This window comes from Nicrophorus vespilloides, unplaced genomic scaffold (assembly GCF_001412225.1).
Source record: "Nicrophorus vespilloides isolate i.1.1-1 unplaced genomic scaffold, Nicve_v1.0, whole genome shotgun sequence".
Classification (NCBI taxonomy): Eukaryota; Metazoa; Arthropoda; class Insecta; order Coleoptera; family Silphidae; genus Nicrophorus; species Nicrophorus vespilloides.
Window position 1 is genome coordinate 222,863 of NW_017095935.1, and position 20,087 is coordinate 242,949.

Genomic DNA, 20,087 nt, shown 5'->3' on the forward strand with positions numbered 1-20,087 from the left:
GCAATTACATTGATGTTGTTATTTTTCGATGTAGTACTTTGTTAAATAGATGATGATAAATTGTTCTTATTGGATAGTGGATTGTGGTTTAAGGAAAGTTGCCTATATTTGAAGTCTGTGCTGACTAATTATTTAGTGTGCAGTGTACTAGTGTTGGCATCTGGCGGTGGTTGTGTTAAATGTAGACTGGGTCTATCCGATTCTCGGTGGAGTTGCTTGCGGTGCTTTCAATCCAACTAAATGAAGTTAAAATCTGGGCACCTGGAAGCCATTTTATAATTTCATGTACTATACTAAACGGCGGATTGTGGGATTCTTGGATACAGTGTGTGCGTCTGAAGGTGGACAAAGTGTGGAGGGTATAGTGTGTGTCGGTCAACAGTGTTCCTTGCGAAGATCCCTGGGTCGATTGCGATTGTGGCGTTCGGTTGCAGAAGCGAAATAAAAAAAAAGTAGGTGCAGAGAGGAGAGAAGAGAAACTACGCAAGAAGACGTCGTCCAGAGCTATGTGTGTGTACAGTTTGTGTTGACATAAGAGGAATTCGAGAAGTCCGAGAGAGCAGCCTCCTTCCTTCCTTCTGAGTCAAGTGCTTGGAGGCCACTAGGGACTATTCTTGAGCACTGGAAGGATTAAAAATAATAAAGATGGGCAATAATGCCGCTACTGCGAACAAGAAGGTCGACTCGGCAGAGAGCGTCAAGGAATTCCTCGACCAGGCCAAGGAGGAGTTTGAGGAAAAGTGGAAGAAAAATCCAACCAACACAGCCGGTCTGGAAGACTTTGACAGAATAAAAACACTGGGTACTGGATCATTCGGCAGGGTGATGATAGTCCAGCACAAACCCACCAAGGAGTACTATGCCATGAAGATCCTGGACAAGCAGAAGGTGGTCAAGCTGAAACAGGTGGAGCACACCCTGAACGAGAAACGCATCCTGCAAGCCATAAGTTTTCCATTCTTAGTGAGCCTGAAGTTCCACTTTAAAGACAATTCCAATCTATATATGGTGCTTGAGTATGTCCCCGGTGGTGAGATGTTCTCACACCTCAGGAAGGTTGGTCGGTTCTCTGAGCCACACTCGCGTTTCTATGCAGCTCAAATTGTGCTTGCTTTCGAATACTTACATTACCTAGATCTGATCTACCGTGATCTGAAACCAGAAAACTTACTCATAGACTCTCAGGGCTACCTAAAAGTCACTGACTTTGGCTTCGCCAAACGCGTTAAGGGGCGCACTTGGACTCTGTGTGGCACCCCCGAGTACCTGGCACCAGAGATTATCCTCAGCAAGGGCTACAATAAAGCCGTAGACTGGTGGGCACTCGGTGTGTTAGTTTATGAAATGGCTGCTGGCTATCCACCATTCTTTGCTGATCAGCCCATACAAATCTATGAGAAAATCGTATCGGGCAAAGTGCGCTTCCCATCCCATTTCGGATCGGACTTAAAGGATCTCCTGCGTAATCTCCTCCAGGTCGACCTCACCAAACGCTACGGCAACTTGAAGGCCGGCGTCAACGACATCAAGGGACACAAGTGGTTCGCGTCCACCGATTGGATTGCAATCTTCCAGAAGAAGATCGAGGCGCCCTTCATACCGCGCTGCAAGGGCCCCGGTGATACCAGCAACTTCGACGACTACGAGGAGGAGCTCCTTCGCATATCATCAACGGAGAAATGTGCCAAGGAGTTTGCCGAGTTTTGAATCATTCTTTTATGTATTTTGTGTAAGTAGTCCAAACAGAAGACTAATCTATTCCAATTGGATAGATGCTTTGCATACCTTTCCAATTTGCTGCAAACAACAACAAAAAACCATATTGCGCCTATTTACAAAGCCAATCATTGACACAGCAAATACTTGACTCGGAGTGAGCATACGCGATTTTATCAACAAACATTACATAACGCATTTATTTATTATATAGAAAATACAAAAGGCGAAATTAAAAAATAGAAATATCATAAGTAATGTTATAATAATGGTATAGATAAGACCAAATGCCATTTCAGATATACAGTTTATTTTGATAATTATTTATTTATCAGCACTTAATAAATTTTTTTCATATAATATAAACATAGAAGTGGAACAAATTTAATATGAAAACAATTCAACATATGTATCAACTTATTGCAATTATGTTATATTCTTGACGTCTTGAATTTGAGCCCTGATTATACTAATAATACAGGAATTGCGAGCAAAAGATATCTGGGACGCCGAACGAGGTCAATATGAAATTATGAATATGGAGGTGATACACTTCTGTGTACTGATTTTCAATAGATATAAAGTGCTGATGTAATTACGAAGGGCTTCAGACGTAGACGGGATTTGATAATTTATCAGAAGATTACGCGTACGGATTACCTATAATTTCCAATGCAAACAGTTTCAAAAGTACGAAAATAAAAAAATGTCTTTTAAGAGAGAGAGAGAGAGAGAATTGCAAGTAACAATAAAGCATTAAAAACCATTTCGAACGTGATTGGCTTTAATGGTGGTTTGTTCGAAATGCGTGACGCACGTAGATTCAATTCAATTACGAACGGAATCCAAATAGTTTGTAGTAATAAAGAGAAGGAGAGAGAGAGAGAGAAAACCGAGCAGTTCAGAAGGCGATTCCATTTTCGTTCATATTTACTACTATTAACTTGTTTGCAGTGCAATTTTGGAATTGGCGTTAATTATTGTTAATTACGAGCGGTCCGCAAAATTGATTGATTAATTGGCACAATTAAAGGCCGCACCATGGTTTGAGATCCAAACCCCGACTTCGGCGATTCTCTTCTACCCTTTCTTTCTTTCACTCTATCTATCTATATATATATAAATTTTTGTTTCTCCTTCGTCAATCGCTTATTGGTGAATTTCTAAAAGTTTTGCGCAACTTCTTCATTCTCCGTTGCATAACGTGCCCGCATCGCCGTTTTCTTTTTAGGCGTTGCACGCTCTCTCTCCGTCTCTGTTGCTCTCGTTTGACCGGAGGCTAGTTCCAAAAACGATCGGTTTTACTCGTCTCAGAATATATATATAAACACATATATAATATATTGGGCAAGCTGTTGTGAAATTAGATGTATTTAAAGTTAAATGTGTTTTCTTTTCGACTATTTGCTAATAATAAATGCAAGGCATCCGATTAATTATGCAAGGATGGAGCGAGTTGTCCGCAAAGAGAAAAGAGGCCTTCTCGTTCGGGCGAAGACTAATTAAAAGCGATTTTCAGCTTGGATTGGTTCTGTGATATAGCGTGTGGCCTGGTTCATCGGGGTGATTTGAACTTTTTTGCGTTTATTTCTTCTTCAAAACCTCATCAATACTTATTAATTCCACTTCATTTCAATTATTTTTATTGACCGTTACGGTTTTTTTTGCTGTTGTTGTTTTTTCATTATTACTAATTAATAGTGTACGCGCTTATACAAACTTACTATCGTAAACTTCAACAACTTACCTCAATGTTTGGAGATTGTTTTGATAAGTTTTATCTGTGTAATTGTGGAAATATACAAAATTATACTAATTAATTTATGATTATTATTATTAACATAACATGATTAAAAAGCTATTATAATTAATTATTTTGAAACGATTAAATTAATTTATACGATCTAAAAAAAACTTATTTTTGAGTTTTTATTGATACATAATTTATTTAAATCAACATCATGATTATTTAAATTATTATTAAATTATTACGATTCATATTGATAAATTAATATTATAAATTCGTCAATTTTCTTATATAATATCTATTTCTGCCAATATACCGGACTCTTTGAAACCAGAGGTCTTGTTTTAAAGACAAGAAAACACTTGAGCTATTACTTTTAGAATTTATTTTGCTCAATTACAATTTAGTTTTGTTGACTATAGTGAATCCGGACTGATTGAAGCCGCACTATGAGAGGTATTGTTATAATTAAGATATATAATCATTATGGTCACTGTTATGTCATGATAACTAGATTATTTTGTTTACTGATTGATCGCAGACACTGCTTTTATCAGATTATTTGATAGATTGCAGTTACTCATCAATTTTTAAATAATAATTGTGGTTTATGAAGAATTAAATTGTTTTTTTATTTCTTAAAGTAAAAATAATTTGATTCACTTAACTTGAAACAATGAATATGTTCATAAAATTAAAAGTGAAACGAATGAAATTGAAGAAAATTCCATTTGGATTAAATTGACTCAAGTTAAAATAAAATAGACTTTTTTTACTAATTCTAATACTAAACGTTTTATTTTATATTATTATATTTTTTTATTTAATCGATAAAACTTATTAAATTGAATATAATTTAAATTTCTACTTAATACAGTAGAAAGTAGACGCAATTAATTAAAATTAACATAAACTGAATGTACCTTCGTTAATAGTAAAAACTAATGAATGCAAGTTACATTTATAAAGAAAACTAAATGAAATGAACATTCTTCAATAAAAACAAATAAAATTAGTTTGTTTATTTAACACAATATACAGAATTACGAACTGGTTCCGTTCCAAAGGGTTGTTCGTAAGTCGCATTTGTTCGTAAGACGGAGGAATTTTAAAAATTTCAAAATATACTTATTTTACCACACTTTATCATGGAAAAATAGAATCAAAATATTTACTTACAAATACTTTTCAATGTAGACATCACAATTATTTAATAAAAAAACGTCAAAAGAAACAAATGCAACCAAACAGTTAGTACATCTTCCAAAAATAATTATATATCTCCTAGTATCAAGGAGTTTTTAGAATTTTGTTCGTAAGTCCGGGAGTTCGTAAGTCGGGGAATACCTGTAGTTAAAAGTTTCTATATTGATTCTTTCTAATTAAATGAAGATAATTAATAATATTAATGAATTAATTAATGTATTTCAATTCATTATTTGTAAAGGTTTTAATCGAAATTTGATGTTTCTCACTTATTACATTCTCAGAAAAGTAGAATTTCGTTTATGGTAATTTGTAAAGTTTAAGTATCAAATTATTATAAAAAAAGATAATTTGTTAATAAGTGAAACAAAATTGAATATATTTGAAATATGTTTTCAACGAGTTTGCCAATGGAAAATAATTGAAAGCGATTGGAAAAAAAAACGATCAAAAATATATAAATATCTGAAGCCAACTCCGTATAAGTATTTGCTGTTTATATGTATCGATGTTACTCAACTGTAATCTCTTTCCTTTGCAGATTTGCCATTTCCTTACCGGATTATTACAAGTCAGCGGTGGATCGTTGGGGGGATCCACGTTTATTTTATTTATTTGTCTTTATAAAAAAAAACATAAGAAATACCCTTTGCGTAATTAAATGCAATAGAGATACACGCCTACACCACAACCAAACAAAAGAAAATACACACACACACACAGAGACATAAACACGAAAACAAAAATTCAAAGAATTTAAGAAAAATAACAATTCAGAGAACGATTCAAAAAAAAAATTGTTACAATTTTTTTGTTTTTAAATTTTATTTCTTTCTTAGATTACGTAAAATCATTCCTTTTTGTCTGACCCAAATAGTTAATCTCACTCACTCACTCTCTCCACTTAGACGACACTTGTATAATTTATTCACTAGTAACCGATTTCGCTTACGCAATTGCTTGCGATGTCAACAACAACAAGAAAACATCAACTGAAGAAAAAAAAATACAAAAGCAAAGAAGTAAAACATAAATCTTTCCATCGATCGGTTTTCTCTAAACCGAAGGTGAAGTTAAATCTCGAATTGAATAAGTACAAAGTTTACGCGCGCATCAATACGTTGAGTATTAAACAAATGTACGTAAAAATGAACATCGTTGAAGCTTTGGGATAATTGTGTGTGTGTCTTCGCGCCAATCAAGTGCTGCTAATACTTTGTACAATGTTTGTTAGAACGAGCAAAAACAAGAAAAAAAAACACAGCTTCTATGTTTAAGTTTAATATTATCATATTGTATATTCAAAAATATATATATATATACATATATTATTTTTTAATTAATGTAAGATGTGAAGCCCAGCTTAAATTCCTTTAGGTTCACTTTTATTACCAATGCCATATCAATGAAGGCAATTTATCCAAAGTTTCACATCACACACGCACGCTTTATACACAACAAACAACAAAATAAATAACAATTTTTTTTTAAATTGTGTGTATGTATATATAAGTATTTATATACCGTATATATATATATAATTTTTATATAATTTAGTCATTTGTTATTTGTTTGTTTTAATTATTTTTTTTTTAATTAATTAATAATTATTTTATCCTTGTGTGTTTGAAAAACAGAGCTTTCTTTCAATGATATCTAATCGAATTGGATTCATTGGAAGAGTATAATAGTAATGATGATAGTAATAAAATAGCGAGAAGATATGATATATTTTTATCTTGAGGGAAAAAGAAAAAACACATTGATATCAATTTGGTGCTTAATCGTAAATTAACAAATAAAAAATGATTGAATTAATAGTAATAATGACGTTGAGAGGAGGGAAAAGGATAATACAATATACAGCTTTAAACTAACTATATTATGATAAATTCAAAATTCTATTTTCAAGAGACGCAAATTCGAGGAAAGTTGTTAAATATATATATATATCTTATTTTGTTTTTATTTCGTGATTATTTTATGTTCTTCGTTTTGACCTCTTCTGCAGAGATTCGTTTATTTCGTTTTCTCTCCTTTCTTTAAAATCGATGTGATCTTTCGGGGTGGTGCAATTCGTCAGTTTTCGGACCCCCAAAAACTTGATGATTACGATGTATTCCGATTGTAGGAAAGAAGGAAGTAGTTGTAAATATTTTATTATTTATTATGATCAATGGCTTCGTCTTGATGTGCGTTTTTATGTGTGTGGGAAAGAGGAATTTAGCGACTGTAAATCTGTTTTTTTAGTGTAACTGAAGAGGCGCGCGCTTTCAGAGTTAATGAAGTAATTAATGACTAACATATGTTTAGGGGTATGTTTCATACACACGAACACTCGCAGACAGACAGACACATCTCATCTAAATCACTATTAAGATTGCTCTTTATTGTTATATAAATATATATAAAAAAAAATGAAAAGCTCCGCGGAGCAAAGGTATTTGTGCTTTTCCAAGTCCTGTTTGTGTCCAAAAAAATAAATATAATTATATATATATAAATAAAGAATTAAAAATGATAAAAAAAAGTATGTGAAAAATTTTGACAAAAAAAAATGGTAACAATACAAATATTGAAGCTAAATAAGTTTTTAGGGATCTTAGCCTTTATAGGAATTGGTAAAACCACTGTGTATATTTATTATTAGTTCTTAGGGTTTCACAACTAGTCATGAACTTCGTATGACTCCAAACAAAAAAAATAATAAGGAAAAAAGCAAAAAAAAAACGTAAATAATAATAATAATGAGAGTATCTAGGATAAAAACAAAACAAAAAATAAACAAACAAACACGGGTTTAATGACACCAAGTATTCTAACGTAATTCGCTTCTTCTGTCTTCTTTCGTTTGTTAAATAAGTGACTTGACACTATGGGAGTTGTGCGAACGTCATGTGCAAGAAAACTAAAGTAGGAAATGTATCTTTGTCAGATCGGTTCCATTGTTTTTCCCTTCATTCATGTACAACACACAAAACACCAAAATATACACCTTATTTATCCTTAATACGATTGTTTTTTATATATATAAATTATTTATAGAGACAAACGTAATTTTCGTTCCAATAAATGTTTTTGGCGCATAGGAATAATCACCGATTTATGTATTTCTTTATTATTATTATCGTTTCCTCCTTCCGATTTGTTGTGTCGTTTATATAAATAATTATATGATATATGTTTCATTGGATACAGTTTTTTTTTTCTCATATTATTCTCTTATTATTATTTTTTTTGTCCTCTACTAATGCTATTGTACGGAATAACATATTGTCGTTTAGTGCGCTGTTCTTTGAAGAACCCTGTTGTTTTTTGAACAATTCTGAAATAATAAAAGGAAGACTATCCCAGTAAGCCCTGACATGTGTGTTTATTTCGTCGGAAGTTTCCAGTTCGGGTTCAAGGTAAGTGCACGTATTTCAGTTTCCTTCTTGTTCGCTCAACGCTTATGTTATGCATGCAACTAGTATAATTTTCACGACCTCGTCGTTTTAATGCTCAATGAATTCGTCCGTTGTATTTTTAACTTTTCGCGTACTTTTTATTGATGATTACGTTAATTATGTTCGGAGCGCTAATTGATTTTGAATATGCTCGAGATGATAAATAAATTGGTCAATTATACGGCTCAGTTTCCATTGTGCGATTATTCCTTGCTTTCGTGGTGCGACGAAAATAGTCGTCGTGTCCGTTTATTTAAAACGTCTTCACTTAAGCAATTGTCGCATCATATATATCCACTTGTCTGTGTCCGTCAGCTACCATAAATTTGTATTCAAGCTCTAAAAAGTTATACAAATTGAAAAATTTCATTTATAGATCTACATCAGTTTGTTATAAATTTGCCAAACGACATATGTCAATCATACTGTCTCATTTATGACCATTCTATGCATTTATTATTTGTTAAATGGACATCAATTATAAATTGACAAGAAAAAATATTAAAAATGTTGAAGTTGACATATGTCAATTTTAAATTCAATGTGATATTATATAATTATGACAAATTTCAAAGTCAATATTTACTTTATTTGAACTTGACATATTTCAAACATTTATCTATCGAATTAAGTTTTCTGGTGACATTAATGTGAAGTAATCTAGTTTATAAAAGGTATTTTTCATAAGTATTTCTTTCTATCTTTCAAATTTGGTTTTATGAATAATTCTAAATTAATTAAATTTGTGAATTGTCTTTAAAAATATTCTATTTTTTTTTAATTGAATGTATAAAATTGTGTTCTTTCAAATTTTGTTTACATAATGCTTTTATTAAGCACATTCAATATTCATTTTGCAACTTATAATTGAAGTTAACAGATGTCAAATTGAGTCTTGTGATTATCAGACAGTTATTTTAATTCATTATATATTTAACTATGTTAAGTCTTTAAAAAAATTATTAAAGGACAAATAAAAAAAACTTTCATTAAAAAACTTTTTAAATTTACATTTTACTTTGTAACATCACAAATTATATCGAATTTGTTATTGGAAAAGTACTTACATAAAATAACTACTATCAATTATTATAATTAAAATCGATGAATTGCATTTGATTTCATATTTGCTCATGTACTTGAAAAATATTTATTTTTAGAATTGTTCCAATGATATGGCAGTATCTTATTGAAATACCATAATTTTACTATAAATAGATTGTTAGTTTATGGATGTGATTTAGTTATACGTATGTATTTTATTCACAAATTGTTGTTTTCGGTTCATTAATAATTCAAAGATGATTTTCCGAATTACTCGAATTGTTCGTTAACCAATTGCACATCAATACTTCGCTTAGCCCGGGTTATCAATTTCGCCAGTATCCTGGACTGTTTTAAACCGGACTAATCGAGGAACAAAGTACATACAAAAAGAGATTTGACCATATACATAATTCTGCATTTATTCACATTGATTATTTTACAAAAAAAATCTTTCACGAACATGTTTGTTGGTGTGTTCGCAATTCGAACTGTTTGTTAACTATACGAAGTAATGGTTCTTCGCATAGCCCGGGTAATCCGTTCCGCCAATTTTCTACTTTGAGACCGGACTAAACGAAGAACATTATACAGCAATATTTGGCATATCCAAAATCATAGACTGTTTGAAACCGTACTAAACGAGGAACATTCTACAATAATATTTCGCATAGTTCGGGTAATCCGTTCCTCCAATATTCTAGACTGTTTGAAACCGGACTAAACGAGTAACAAAGCATACACACAAAGAGCTTTGACTGTATAAAGAATTAACTTTTATTTTATCAACAATTTGATAATAATTTATGTTCAGATTTGATTAACATTAAATTTTTAATTTATAAAGTTTTTTTATTCTGCGATTTGGGATGTGAAAATGTGTTGATTATACGAAGTATCCAACAAATTATGTTGTTTATAAATATCGTGGAATAATTGCTAATTTACTTAATACGTGTAATCAAGACGGTTGGTCTTTCGAAAACTCTGGGAAACATGTCACTTAAACTGTATAATTTGCATGGATAATGTACGTGTATAGTATACATACAAAAACAAAAACAAAGTTGAATGCTTCCTAGAACTATTATGCTATTCGATTGTGTTGCGTAGTGTGGCATTCGTATAAGGATTGTTGTTGAAAAAACGCAGAAAGTGTACCATATAGACATGCCGTTTATTGCGTCAAATTTACTAAATCAACTATGTTTAGACTCGTAGCCTTAAATAGAAATGTCATTGTCGCACGCAACAGTTTTATATATACTTTTTTTATGCAATGAGTATTGTCTAAGTACTGGACAAATAATTTATATTGAAATAACAGGTATGTATATTGATATAATCATAGCTTTAATGATCATTAAGATTAATAAGTTAGTAATTAGTAAAAGATTTATGAACAAGTACACATTTTTTTTTAATAAATTATAAATATGTTCAATAATAAAGTTATTAATAATAATAATGCATCTTCGATTAGTCCGGATTCACTATAATCCGGTTTGAACATTTCAAAATAGACTAAATTATAAAATTGAGCGAAATAAAGTTTAAAAAATTTGTACACAAAATATTTCTTTTAAATTCGTTTATACAGTCCTCAATTAGTCCGGTTTCAAATAGTCCTGGATATTGGCTGATTACCCGGACTATGTGAGGTATTGTTGTAGTACATATATTTGAGTATTGAAGGAATGCAGGAATGTTAGCCAATATTGTGTTACATTATTCTGCTTGCGTTTTAATTGCTCAATTACATTGAAAGCGAAAATGTCTTTACATAATTCGCTTGATTACCGGAGAGTCTTCAATGCATATTCACCTTGAATATAGAAATTGTCAGTATCTACAAGGAAACACGGTTAAGTAACATTGAATTTTAATTTAGAAAGTACTTATTATTAATTGCAACTATGATTATATACAATCTACAGCAAAAAGGTCATCCAATTAATTAGAAGAAATAGAAGAAATAATTTAATTATTGGATAGATCCTGTCAACAGATTGTTTTCCTATAGTAGCTTTTTTAATAAATCTAAGTATTAAATATAATTTAATTGGTGACCCGACAAAAACACGCTGTAACAAAAGGGCACAGGACAAATGCGCGCTGTAACAAAAACGCTCAGTAAACAACAACGTGAAATTTACGCACGATATTCACTCTAGTGCAGTGTTTCCCAACGTGGGGCCCACACCCCACAAGGGGCCGTTTGTTTGTTAAGGTAGGCAATTAGAAAATGGACACATGTATAGCATATTAAGTATATGTTACATAGGGAACATAAGAATTTTAGAAAAGCTTTGGTGGGTATGGTACAAAAAAGGTTGGTAACCATTGCTGTAGTGCCTTAGGTTTGGTTTTGGATGTATTTTAAAATACATATCAATTCTCGTGCATTTGACGTGGTTGTTTAATGCGCGCTTTTATTATTGCGCTCTTTTGTAACTGTGCGTTTTTGTCGGCGCGCTTATTACGGCGTCAAATTAAATTAAATTAAAACTTGTCTAAGATGTTTTCATAAAATATAATTACCATATTTTTTTTAATAAATGGTAAAATAGTAGCAAAATGTTAGTTGTTGATTTTTCCTTAAATAAATTAAACATATCCTTAACCAATGCAAAGTCTTTAATTAAACAAGTATTCTAAAACAAAGTACTAAGATTAAGATAAATATAAATAAAGCAATCATGCAAAAGTTTTATATCTTTTTAATTAAAAAAAAAGTTTTTATTTGTTCATGAATTGTTGTTACAATTAGAGACAAATTGTCATTGATACAACATTATTTTTCATATCCAATTAATTCTGCTTTACGAGAATGAACTATATAATCAATTTTTAGTAATAAATTTGGATAATTTTGAAACATAATTCACACAATAATTAAATTAAAGATAAATGAAGTATTCATACAAAAGTTTTATAAAACCATATAAAAAATGGTTATTATTTCTTTATAAATAAATGTTTCAATAAAATATAAAATCTTATAACTAGTTTTTTTTTATATTTTACTTTACGAGAGAGAACAAAGTTTATTTCTAATTTGAAACAAAACAAAAAAATAGTTAAAACGTTTTTTTTAATTTGTTTATGAATCAATGTTTCAATAAAAGTTAAATTCTCATTGAAATAAGAGTTTCAATTAATTAAGAGCGAAAATAAACTTTATTTGTAGCTATAATTTACAAAAGGTCAGTGACCGAATTCTGTGATCATATAATATTCGATTATGTCCTTTGTGAATGATTTGCTTTATTAAATGACATTTGCATGGATTCAGTTGGCATCTGAAGGTCGTTTTGTTTTATTTCGAGGATTCCAATTTGAAAAATATATAATTTCTTAATTTTTCAGGACGTTTCCCCCTTGTTATATCTTAAGGCTTCCAAATTACTTAAAAAAGAATGATTGCAAAGTTCGTTTATTATACTGTTAGAAGAATTTGTGTTGTGTTGAAATACCACAAATAAAGCAACAATTGTTGTTTATTTTTAACTTACTTTTTATAATTTTAAATATTCATGCATTATTTATATAATTACTAAAATTGTTGATATGTAATGAGTATTATAGTAATAAAAAGTATTTTTCTAAATATATCGGGTTTAAACATATTTTCATTTACAAATGATTAAGATGTTTCAATATAGAAAAAAAACATCAAATTTAATTAAAATATTTGTTGATTTTTTTAGTAAAATTGTAACTAATTTATTGCGTCACTGTAATAATTATTAACAAATGTATAATTGCTTGTATAATTTGTTCACAATATTGTATTTTATAAATGTTTAAGTTATGAAAAATAAAATTGATTTTCGTCGTATAAGTCGAATATTTTCTCTGATGTTTAGCAGCGTATATTTTCTACGGGTGGATTAGACTAGGCTATTAGTAGGATAAGATATATCTTGACATTTGTAATCTCATCATGTTCAAGTGTTCTCGAATCAATGAAACATCTCTTACACTCAACGGATGTTTATTTTACACTTGTATTTACAAATATAATTCAGTTATTTTGTTTTTCCTAAAAAAATATAATATAATATCAAGTTGTTGAATGTCACTAATGCAATGAAATATGTCAATGGAGGGAGAAGTCGAGAAGAATGTCCATTACATCGACGTCTATTTGGGGAACGTGACCGGTCTTCGTCCTGTCTTCTCCAGTTCCGATGTCGTCCTGAAGGTGGAGTTCCTTTCGGAATGTCTTTTGGAAACGGAGAAGCTTCATCTGGATGAAATCATTGAGATCAATACCAACGTCAGCCTGTGTGTGGACTTCGATGATCGCTCCAGCTTCGATCGGTACATCACCAATCCGTTGGTGCTCACTGTCACGGAAATCGAATCTGAGGTGACAGCAAACGAAGATATTCCACCGTCGGGGAAGGCGTATTGGATGTCCGAAGAGAGTGTTCTGGACCTACAGGAGGCGTTGGAAGGACTAAAACAAACGGCTAGTAAAAAGGCTATCTCTAAAACTACACCGAAATCGTCATCGTCCAAGAAGAGCCGGGACAAAATGTCGAGGGAGAAAACTTCTAGCAGAGGAAGCAGATCTTCGAAGACTAGAAAATCTAAGGAGAAGTCGGAGGTCAAGGTTAAATTGGAGCTGCCCAAGAGCGATAAACCCAAGGGACCGCAGGTGGCAGGAATCGGAATAATCGATTTGCTTCCACTGTTTTTAGGCGAGGAATTGATAGAGGAGAGCGTTTTGCTTAAAGGCGATAAAAAGTTGATGCTCGATGATCGTTTGAGATCCGTGATGAATCTACCTAAAATCGAAGTGGAAATTACGATAGACGCGCCGATTCCAAGCGGAGAAATTTGCAGTTTGACGATTGAATCTATCTACAATTTGCCATCGGTGATGGCGCAGGAAATGAAGTATCAATTGTGCGTTGATATACCGGCAAGTAGCAAGCAGTTAATCAACTTTAAAAATTTCAAGTACATGCAGGAGGCTCGAAAACAAATTCAGAACAAGCTGTGGTTCGACTCCGATATAGAGACTAATTACTGTTTGAATCTGAACATGGAAAAGGTGAAGAACAGTTTGGATAGGCCACTCGATGAAGCTATAGCTACCGACTTTCCTAGATTGGAATATAATCAGATGAAACGAACTTTTGCTACACAAGACGATTTAGACGCTTTTAAACGGAGAATCTCTAAGTATCATTGCATTGGGATTGAAATCTACATGCAGAAGGCTGAAGCTCAGCCGGGAGTTTCAGTAGCTTCGGTGAAGAGCAAGAAGAGTGCCAAAGAAAAGGGTAGTAGTAAAGGGAAAAGTTCTAAAAGTGCTGCGGAGCCTGCACCACAGAAATCCGAAGATTATCTACACTTGATGGCCTATGTGGATTTATGCAGGTTGCTGTATCCGGGTGAGAAATCGGTCAGAATTGCGTGTCCGGTGAGGACTTATCAAGGAGATGAGATCGAGAAGAAAACCGGATTGAACGATTCGTTCTTCAGGCCAAAACCGCCGCCGCCGCCTCCAGTTGTTCCCAAAGCGGATAAAAAAGGAAAAAAAGGGAAGGAAGGTAAAAAGGAGAGCAAGAAAGGTAGTAAAAGCAGTAAGGGTAAAGATAAGTCTAGTAAATCTAGCAAGGGTAAGAAAGGTAAGGGTAATACGGGCGATCTTAAGGTGAAATTGGTACCGCCGCCACCACCTCCAGAGCCTAGTCAATTGGTTTACAGTGATGAAGGGAACCCGACCTTCCTCATAGTTGAATTATCTTTTAACAAAGCTTTGATTCCGCCTAAGGAATTGGAAGATTTGACCGATCAATTGCACGATATAATCGAGAGTGCGCGTCCGAACCTGATATTGACGAAGGATATCAGATCGCCAAAGGTTACTGATGAGTTGTTCAGAAATACGCTGAAGGAATGCGCCAAAGATTTGAAGATACAATTTCAGAATTATCGCACTGAGAGTATATTAGGAGACAACGAGAAGGTTTTTATCAACTATTTGCAAAGGAAAGGTGCTTATCAAACGTACATGGCCTCTCTGATACGCGCTGCAACTTGCTACGTTGGTTCCTCGTATGAATACGATTCGAATTGTTCCACCAACGAATTCCACACTTTTATATCAAACGTTTACGTGGATTTGGTGGAGAAGATTAATAAGGTGGTCACGGAGCTATATCGTGTTGGCGCTGGCGTTGATGATAACGTTCCTAGTAGATCGGAAGAACTGTTGGTGTACGCTCATGAAGCAATAGACTTGAATGCAGTTGGTTTAGCGAATCGTTACTTGCTGGAGCGGATCTGCAAGGAAGAGACTAATCCGGACTTCTGGTTCGATTATGGAGTATATCATATGCACATCAGGGAAGTTGAGAAGGCCATGGAATGCGCTTTGGAAGCTTTGAGGATTAACGTTACTCATGGGAATGGTCTGATTTTGTACGCGTTACTCCTGACCAGGAAGAACAAGAACCACGAGGCTGAAACATGTCTTTTAAACCTGACCTTAAACTATCCTGCTTGGGTTGAGGGTTGGGGAGCACTCTACTGCGTGTATTATAAAAGGAACAACGTGGAGGGAATGGAAGTAGCTCTTGAGATGGCTTCTAGGGCTTTGGACCGTCAAGAATTGGAACCGACGAAGGATTACGTTTGGACCAATAGGCATATACCTAATACTGTTGCCTATAGGACTTGCTGCTTCTTCATTTCGATGAGGCTCTTCGACGAAGCTGAAATCATGCTATGTTTGGAGATTGCCAAAACGTACTCGCATATTAACGAGTATTTGCTTGCAGTGATCAGCTATTATAAAGAGGATTACGATCACGCTATAACTCATATTGATAACGCTGTCGCTACAGGGGGTTGCGATTACATTACCTGCACTTTCAGAGGGCATGTGAATGTGGCTATGGGGATGATGCAGTGCGCTTTGGAGGAGTACAATAAGATCTTCGATTTCTTCTCGCAGCCGGATGAGAACTTCCTTTACTTTGTTTACATAAAGAGCGGTTTGTGCTACAGCGCTTTGGGTGATGAGCAGAAGGCTCGCATCAACATACTTCAGGCCTGCAAGGTTAATGGATCGGCTTACGCTTGGTTATGCGTCGGTGTTTTGTTCTATTATCAGCACGATTTCTTACGGGCTGAAGAGAGTTTGGGTCAAGCAAACGCGCTTGACAACAGGATGCCCGAAACTTGGGCTTACCTCACGCTGACCAACGTAAAAATGGGGAAACAGCACGATGCGAACATGTGCTACCATCAGGTCATCATGAATAACCTGCAGAACGAGGAGTTGTTGGGGACCATCAAGGAGGCTCTGGACGAGTTGAACGTCAAGTTCGAGGAGCAATGAAAGACGATCGATTGCATGCCGATTACTTCTAATTCTCAATTTTTATTTAAACTAAACCTGCTGCTGTACAATAAATACATTATATTCAGTAAATTCTATCTCTAACTTGGAGTTCACTACGTGTCTTAGCAGCCGTTGAGTATTTAGTACCGAAGCGAAAAAACAAATAACATAAGTCTTAATTCTCGTAACTTAGGGTTTTGGGGATCGAGAGAACTAAAGGAACTTAGGTGAAAGCGGGTTTCCGATACATGCCTACTACACTACTCTTTAAACTACTTCGGATACTTCTGGTTTAGGAACTATACGATGCTCAGGATAGTTTTGGGAATGTGAAGTATTATTATAATTTTTAAGGAGGAATAAATATAATTGTGCTGCGATGTTTATTTCCTAGTTTGTTGTGTGTGTGTGTGTTTGTGTCTATGTTGTGTTTATGTACGTTCTTGTTGCTGCTTAAGCGTCTTCGTCACTTCGGCGCCTTCTGCCTGGGCCTCCGGCGAAGTTGGCTGCGGCAAGACCCATCAGATGTTTGGCAGCCTGGGATCCGGAAAAACCGCGGCCCAGACCCAAATCCAATCCACGTTTGGAGCTGAAAATTACACACATAATTAGATAGTACAAAAACAAGATTGAATGTTGCAAATACTCGTTATTTATAATACTAAAATATAGTTAATTTTGTAACATTCAGCGCATCTATAATGTGACTTTCATATTAATAATTAATGTCTGCCAACCTAATAATTAAAACAATAGATTAATTAGTTGGTATTTTTGACAGGAGTCACTTGTCACAGATATGTGATACTTTGTAAATCATTTACTGATTTCATTCATTGTATGTTGATTGTAAAAGTTTAGTTAAAAGCAGTTCAATATGGTATACATTTTGAGTTGATGTTTTTATCCCAAAGTAAGCGTAAATAACTTATTTTCCGGAGAATTCATAAAACCAGATGTGTTTCAAGTAACTTTTATAAGTACCTATACATATTATGAAAAGCGTAAGTAATTATCATTCGAAAAATATATTCATATAGTTTTGTCATCAATCAAACTTGTACTTATACATGTTTACTCAATTTATATAAGTACTTGGCAAGTACTACGTAGTTCTAAGGAGTGATAGTAAATTGCTAGCTTTATAGTATTTGTTAATAATGAGTATATAGATTTATTATGGTAATTATCTAAAATTCTTTGCAATAACTGTAAAATCATTGATAAAAGTTTAGTGATTTGTGAATAAAAAAATCAATTTTATTAAAATTTAATTATATATTATTACAAAGTATCAGCAAATTTCAGTTATTCCATTAGCTAAATGTCCATGCATAATGATTGGTTAATAGTGTCGCAAACAGAAAATTGTGCCGCATCGATTCCTTTCAATTATAAAAGCAAATTGGTTATGCAAATAATTTTATTTATTCTCCAATTCCGGTGGCCAAATTGAATTATCTCGCGGTTCTATTTGGTGCATTTGCTCGGTTGAAGTTGAAACTCGTTATGGAATTATTTCCATTTTGAAAATTACATTTATAAAAACAACGGAAGAGAAATAATTACGAAATTACTAGAATTTGTACAGAAATTTATTATAAGTTTAAGATTTTTTAGTATTAAATCGGATTTTGTTATTTTACTAAATTATTCAAATAACTTTAATTTCATCATCAGTAATTGTTCAATAATTAATTATATCTTATGTACATTTTTAATAAGTTATTTGATTATTGTTTCTTTAACTTTGATTTCATATTTAGAAGATGGATAAAGACAATTATTAAGAAATTCTTAATAAAAATAAACATAAAATATTGTAAATTTACTGAACTGTTTGTAAAGATCAAGTTGAGTTTTAAGAACACAAAAAGGAAAAAACGAAACAAAATAAAAATAGCAGGTTTTCTTTTGAATGGTTTAATTACATTATATCATGCGTTCATAGAAGAGAAAAGAAAGAAAACGAAATGTATTTATTATACATGTCCGAAGTACAACTGCTTTTTGGCCGTGAATAGAGATAGATCTAGAGCAGGGGTTTTCCGGTTTGCATCAGACCTCATTGGTCCGGCTTGTTGAGCAGATTTAAGAGCCGAATCATCTCGGAAACTTTCTTGCCTGAGTGTCCTCGAGAGACCCCGAAGTCTAAAGACCTCTTGTACATGCTGTGGAAGATGCAGCGGATCGGATTAGTACAATGCATTTGTTTTGCTAAATCGAACGCTCTCACAGGACAACAAACACTTACGGACGATATGATGTACACAACATGTATATTTCAGAATGTAGATATATTATTTAGAAAACGGAAAGCCCTTTTTTCTGGTGCGTTCGTGCGTGAATCTAGATAGAATTGTGCTTTAATAGAAAATAAGAGACATATATTTTCGTGGAGTATGTGCGGATGTGCAGTAAACTTTTTTTTGAATCGATCAATCCGGTAACTTTTATTTGACTTACTTCTCGAGATCTTCCTCGGCAATAATGGCCTGCCTTATCCTGGCGAGGGTCTGCAGCAGGTATTCAGGATTCTGTCCATCCTGGTTCGATCCGTAGTACCCCATACTGGAAATACAAAAGAACACATAAAGTTGATAATGTTCTTAAGAAAATCTTTTATATAAATAAATTTTACATGAGAAAATAAGAACAATTTTTACACTTTTGAAAATTATTAAAAATTTTAATATCAGCAAATATAATTTTTATATGAATATTTTAAGTTTTCAAATGTACTAATGTTGAGTTACAAGAGATAGAGCTGTTTGTTAGCTTTGTGATAGTCTCTTCAACTTTATCAAAAAATATTTTCTTATTTGTTATGTTGTTTCTTGTGCCATATCGAAAGCTTCAACAGAACAGAAATAACTCGCATAGTCCGGGTAATCGTTTGCGCCAACTGTTTGAAATCGAAGACTTTGAAACCACAAAAATATAATATAAACCTCACAAAAGTATTTGATTTGAAATTTTCAAGTTGAAATATATTGGATTGTCGAACTGATTGAAGGCGGACTATGTGACGTATTGCTGTATCTGCTTATTAGAAACAAATATAGTAGTCTGTTCATATAATTTAATCTTAAAATGACAATTGTTATATTATCTAATGGTTTAAAGTTCAGAAATGTTTTGATTTTTGACATTTAAAAAAAAACTTGGAAATTCTAGTAGATTAACTCTGGGAAAAATGTAGATTATTTCGTGATAACAAATTGCATTAGGATTATAGTAATGATCGTAATTAAAGTTTAATTATAGTGATAATTATATTTAATTTTCTCAGTAATCATAAAATATTTTTTGATTTTATTTTTAATTCTAATTTTTATTTTGCTTTAATTTTCAGTATCTTTTGTAGACACGTCACTTTTCAACGATAAATATGATTGCTTTTGTTAAGTGTTTTATTCCGCTTTTGAACCATTCTTGAGTTGATTTTATTGTTTATATTGTGATGTAATATTTTTTTTATTTGTATAGTGACACAATCCAAATGTAGAAATTCATGGATTCAAAGAAAGATGTTTTTAGTAGTCTTTTAATATCTAAATTT

The 20,087-nt window shown here is 32.7% G+C and overlaps 3 protein-coding genes across 3 annotated transcripts in view; 2 read left to right on the forward strand and 1 right to left on the reverse strand.

Annotated features, from left to right (window-relative positions):
- The first annotated feature begins 185 nt into the window (after window positions 1-185).
- LOC108568850 (cAMP-dependent protein kinase catalytic subunit) lies at window positions 186-5,303 on the forward strand. Its single transcript, XM_017930191.1, has 2 exons — window positions 186-1,729; window positions 5,211-5,303. Exon 1 carries the CDS (start codon window positions 646-648, stop codon window positions 1,705-1,707), a length of 1,062 nt encoding a protein of 353 aa, XP_017785680.1. The 5' UTR covers window positions 186-645; the 3' UTR covers window positions 1,708-1,729; window positions 5,211-5,303.
- Window positions 5,304-13,258: 7,955 nt separating this feature from the next.
- On the forward strand, window positions 13,259-16,541 carry LOC108568827 (cilia- and flagella-associated protein 70-like). Its single transcript, XM_017930126.1, has one exon. It carries the CDS (start codon window positions 13,259-13,261, stop codon window positions 16,520-16,522), a length of 3,264 nt encoding a protein of 1,087 aa, XP_017785615.1. The 3' UTR covers window positions 16,523-16,541.
- The window catches only part of LOC108568868 (diuretic hormone class 2), a 61,647-nt gene continuing 58,093 nt past the window's right edge, over window positions 16,534-20,087 (reverse strand). The window contains exons 3-4 of the mRNA XM_017930214.1: window positions 18,992-19,096; window positions 16,534-17,114 (exon numbers count right to left, since the gene is read on the reverse strand). Coding sequence (XP_017785703.1) covers window positions 16,979-17,114; window positions 18,992-19,096 — 241 coding nt within the window. The 3' untranslated portion in view covers window positions 16,534-16,978. The remainder of the gene's footprint in view (window positions 17,115-18,991; window positions 19,097-20,087) is intronic.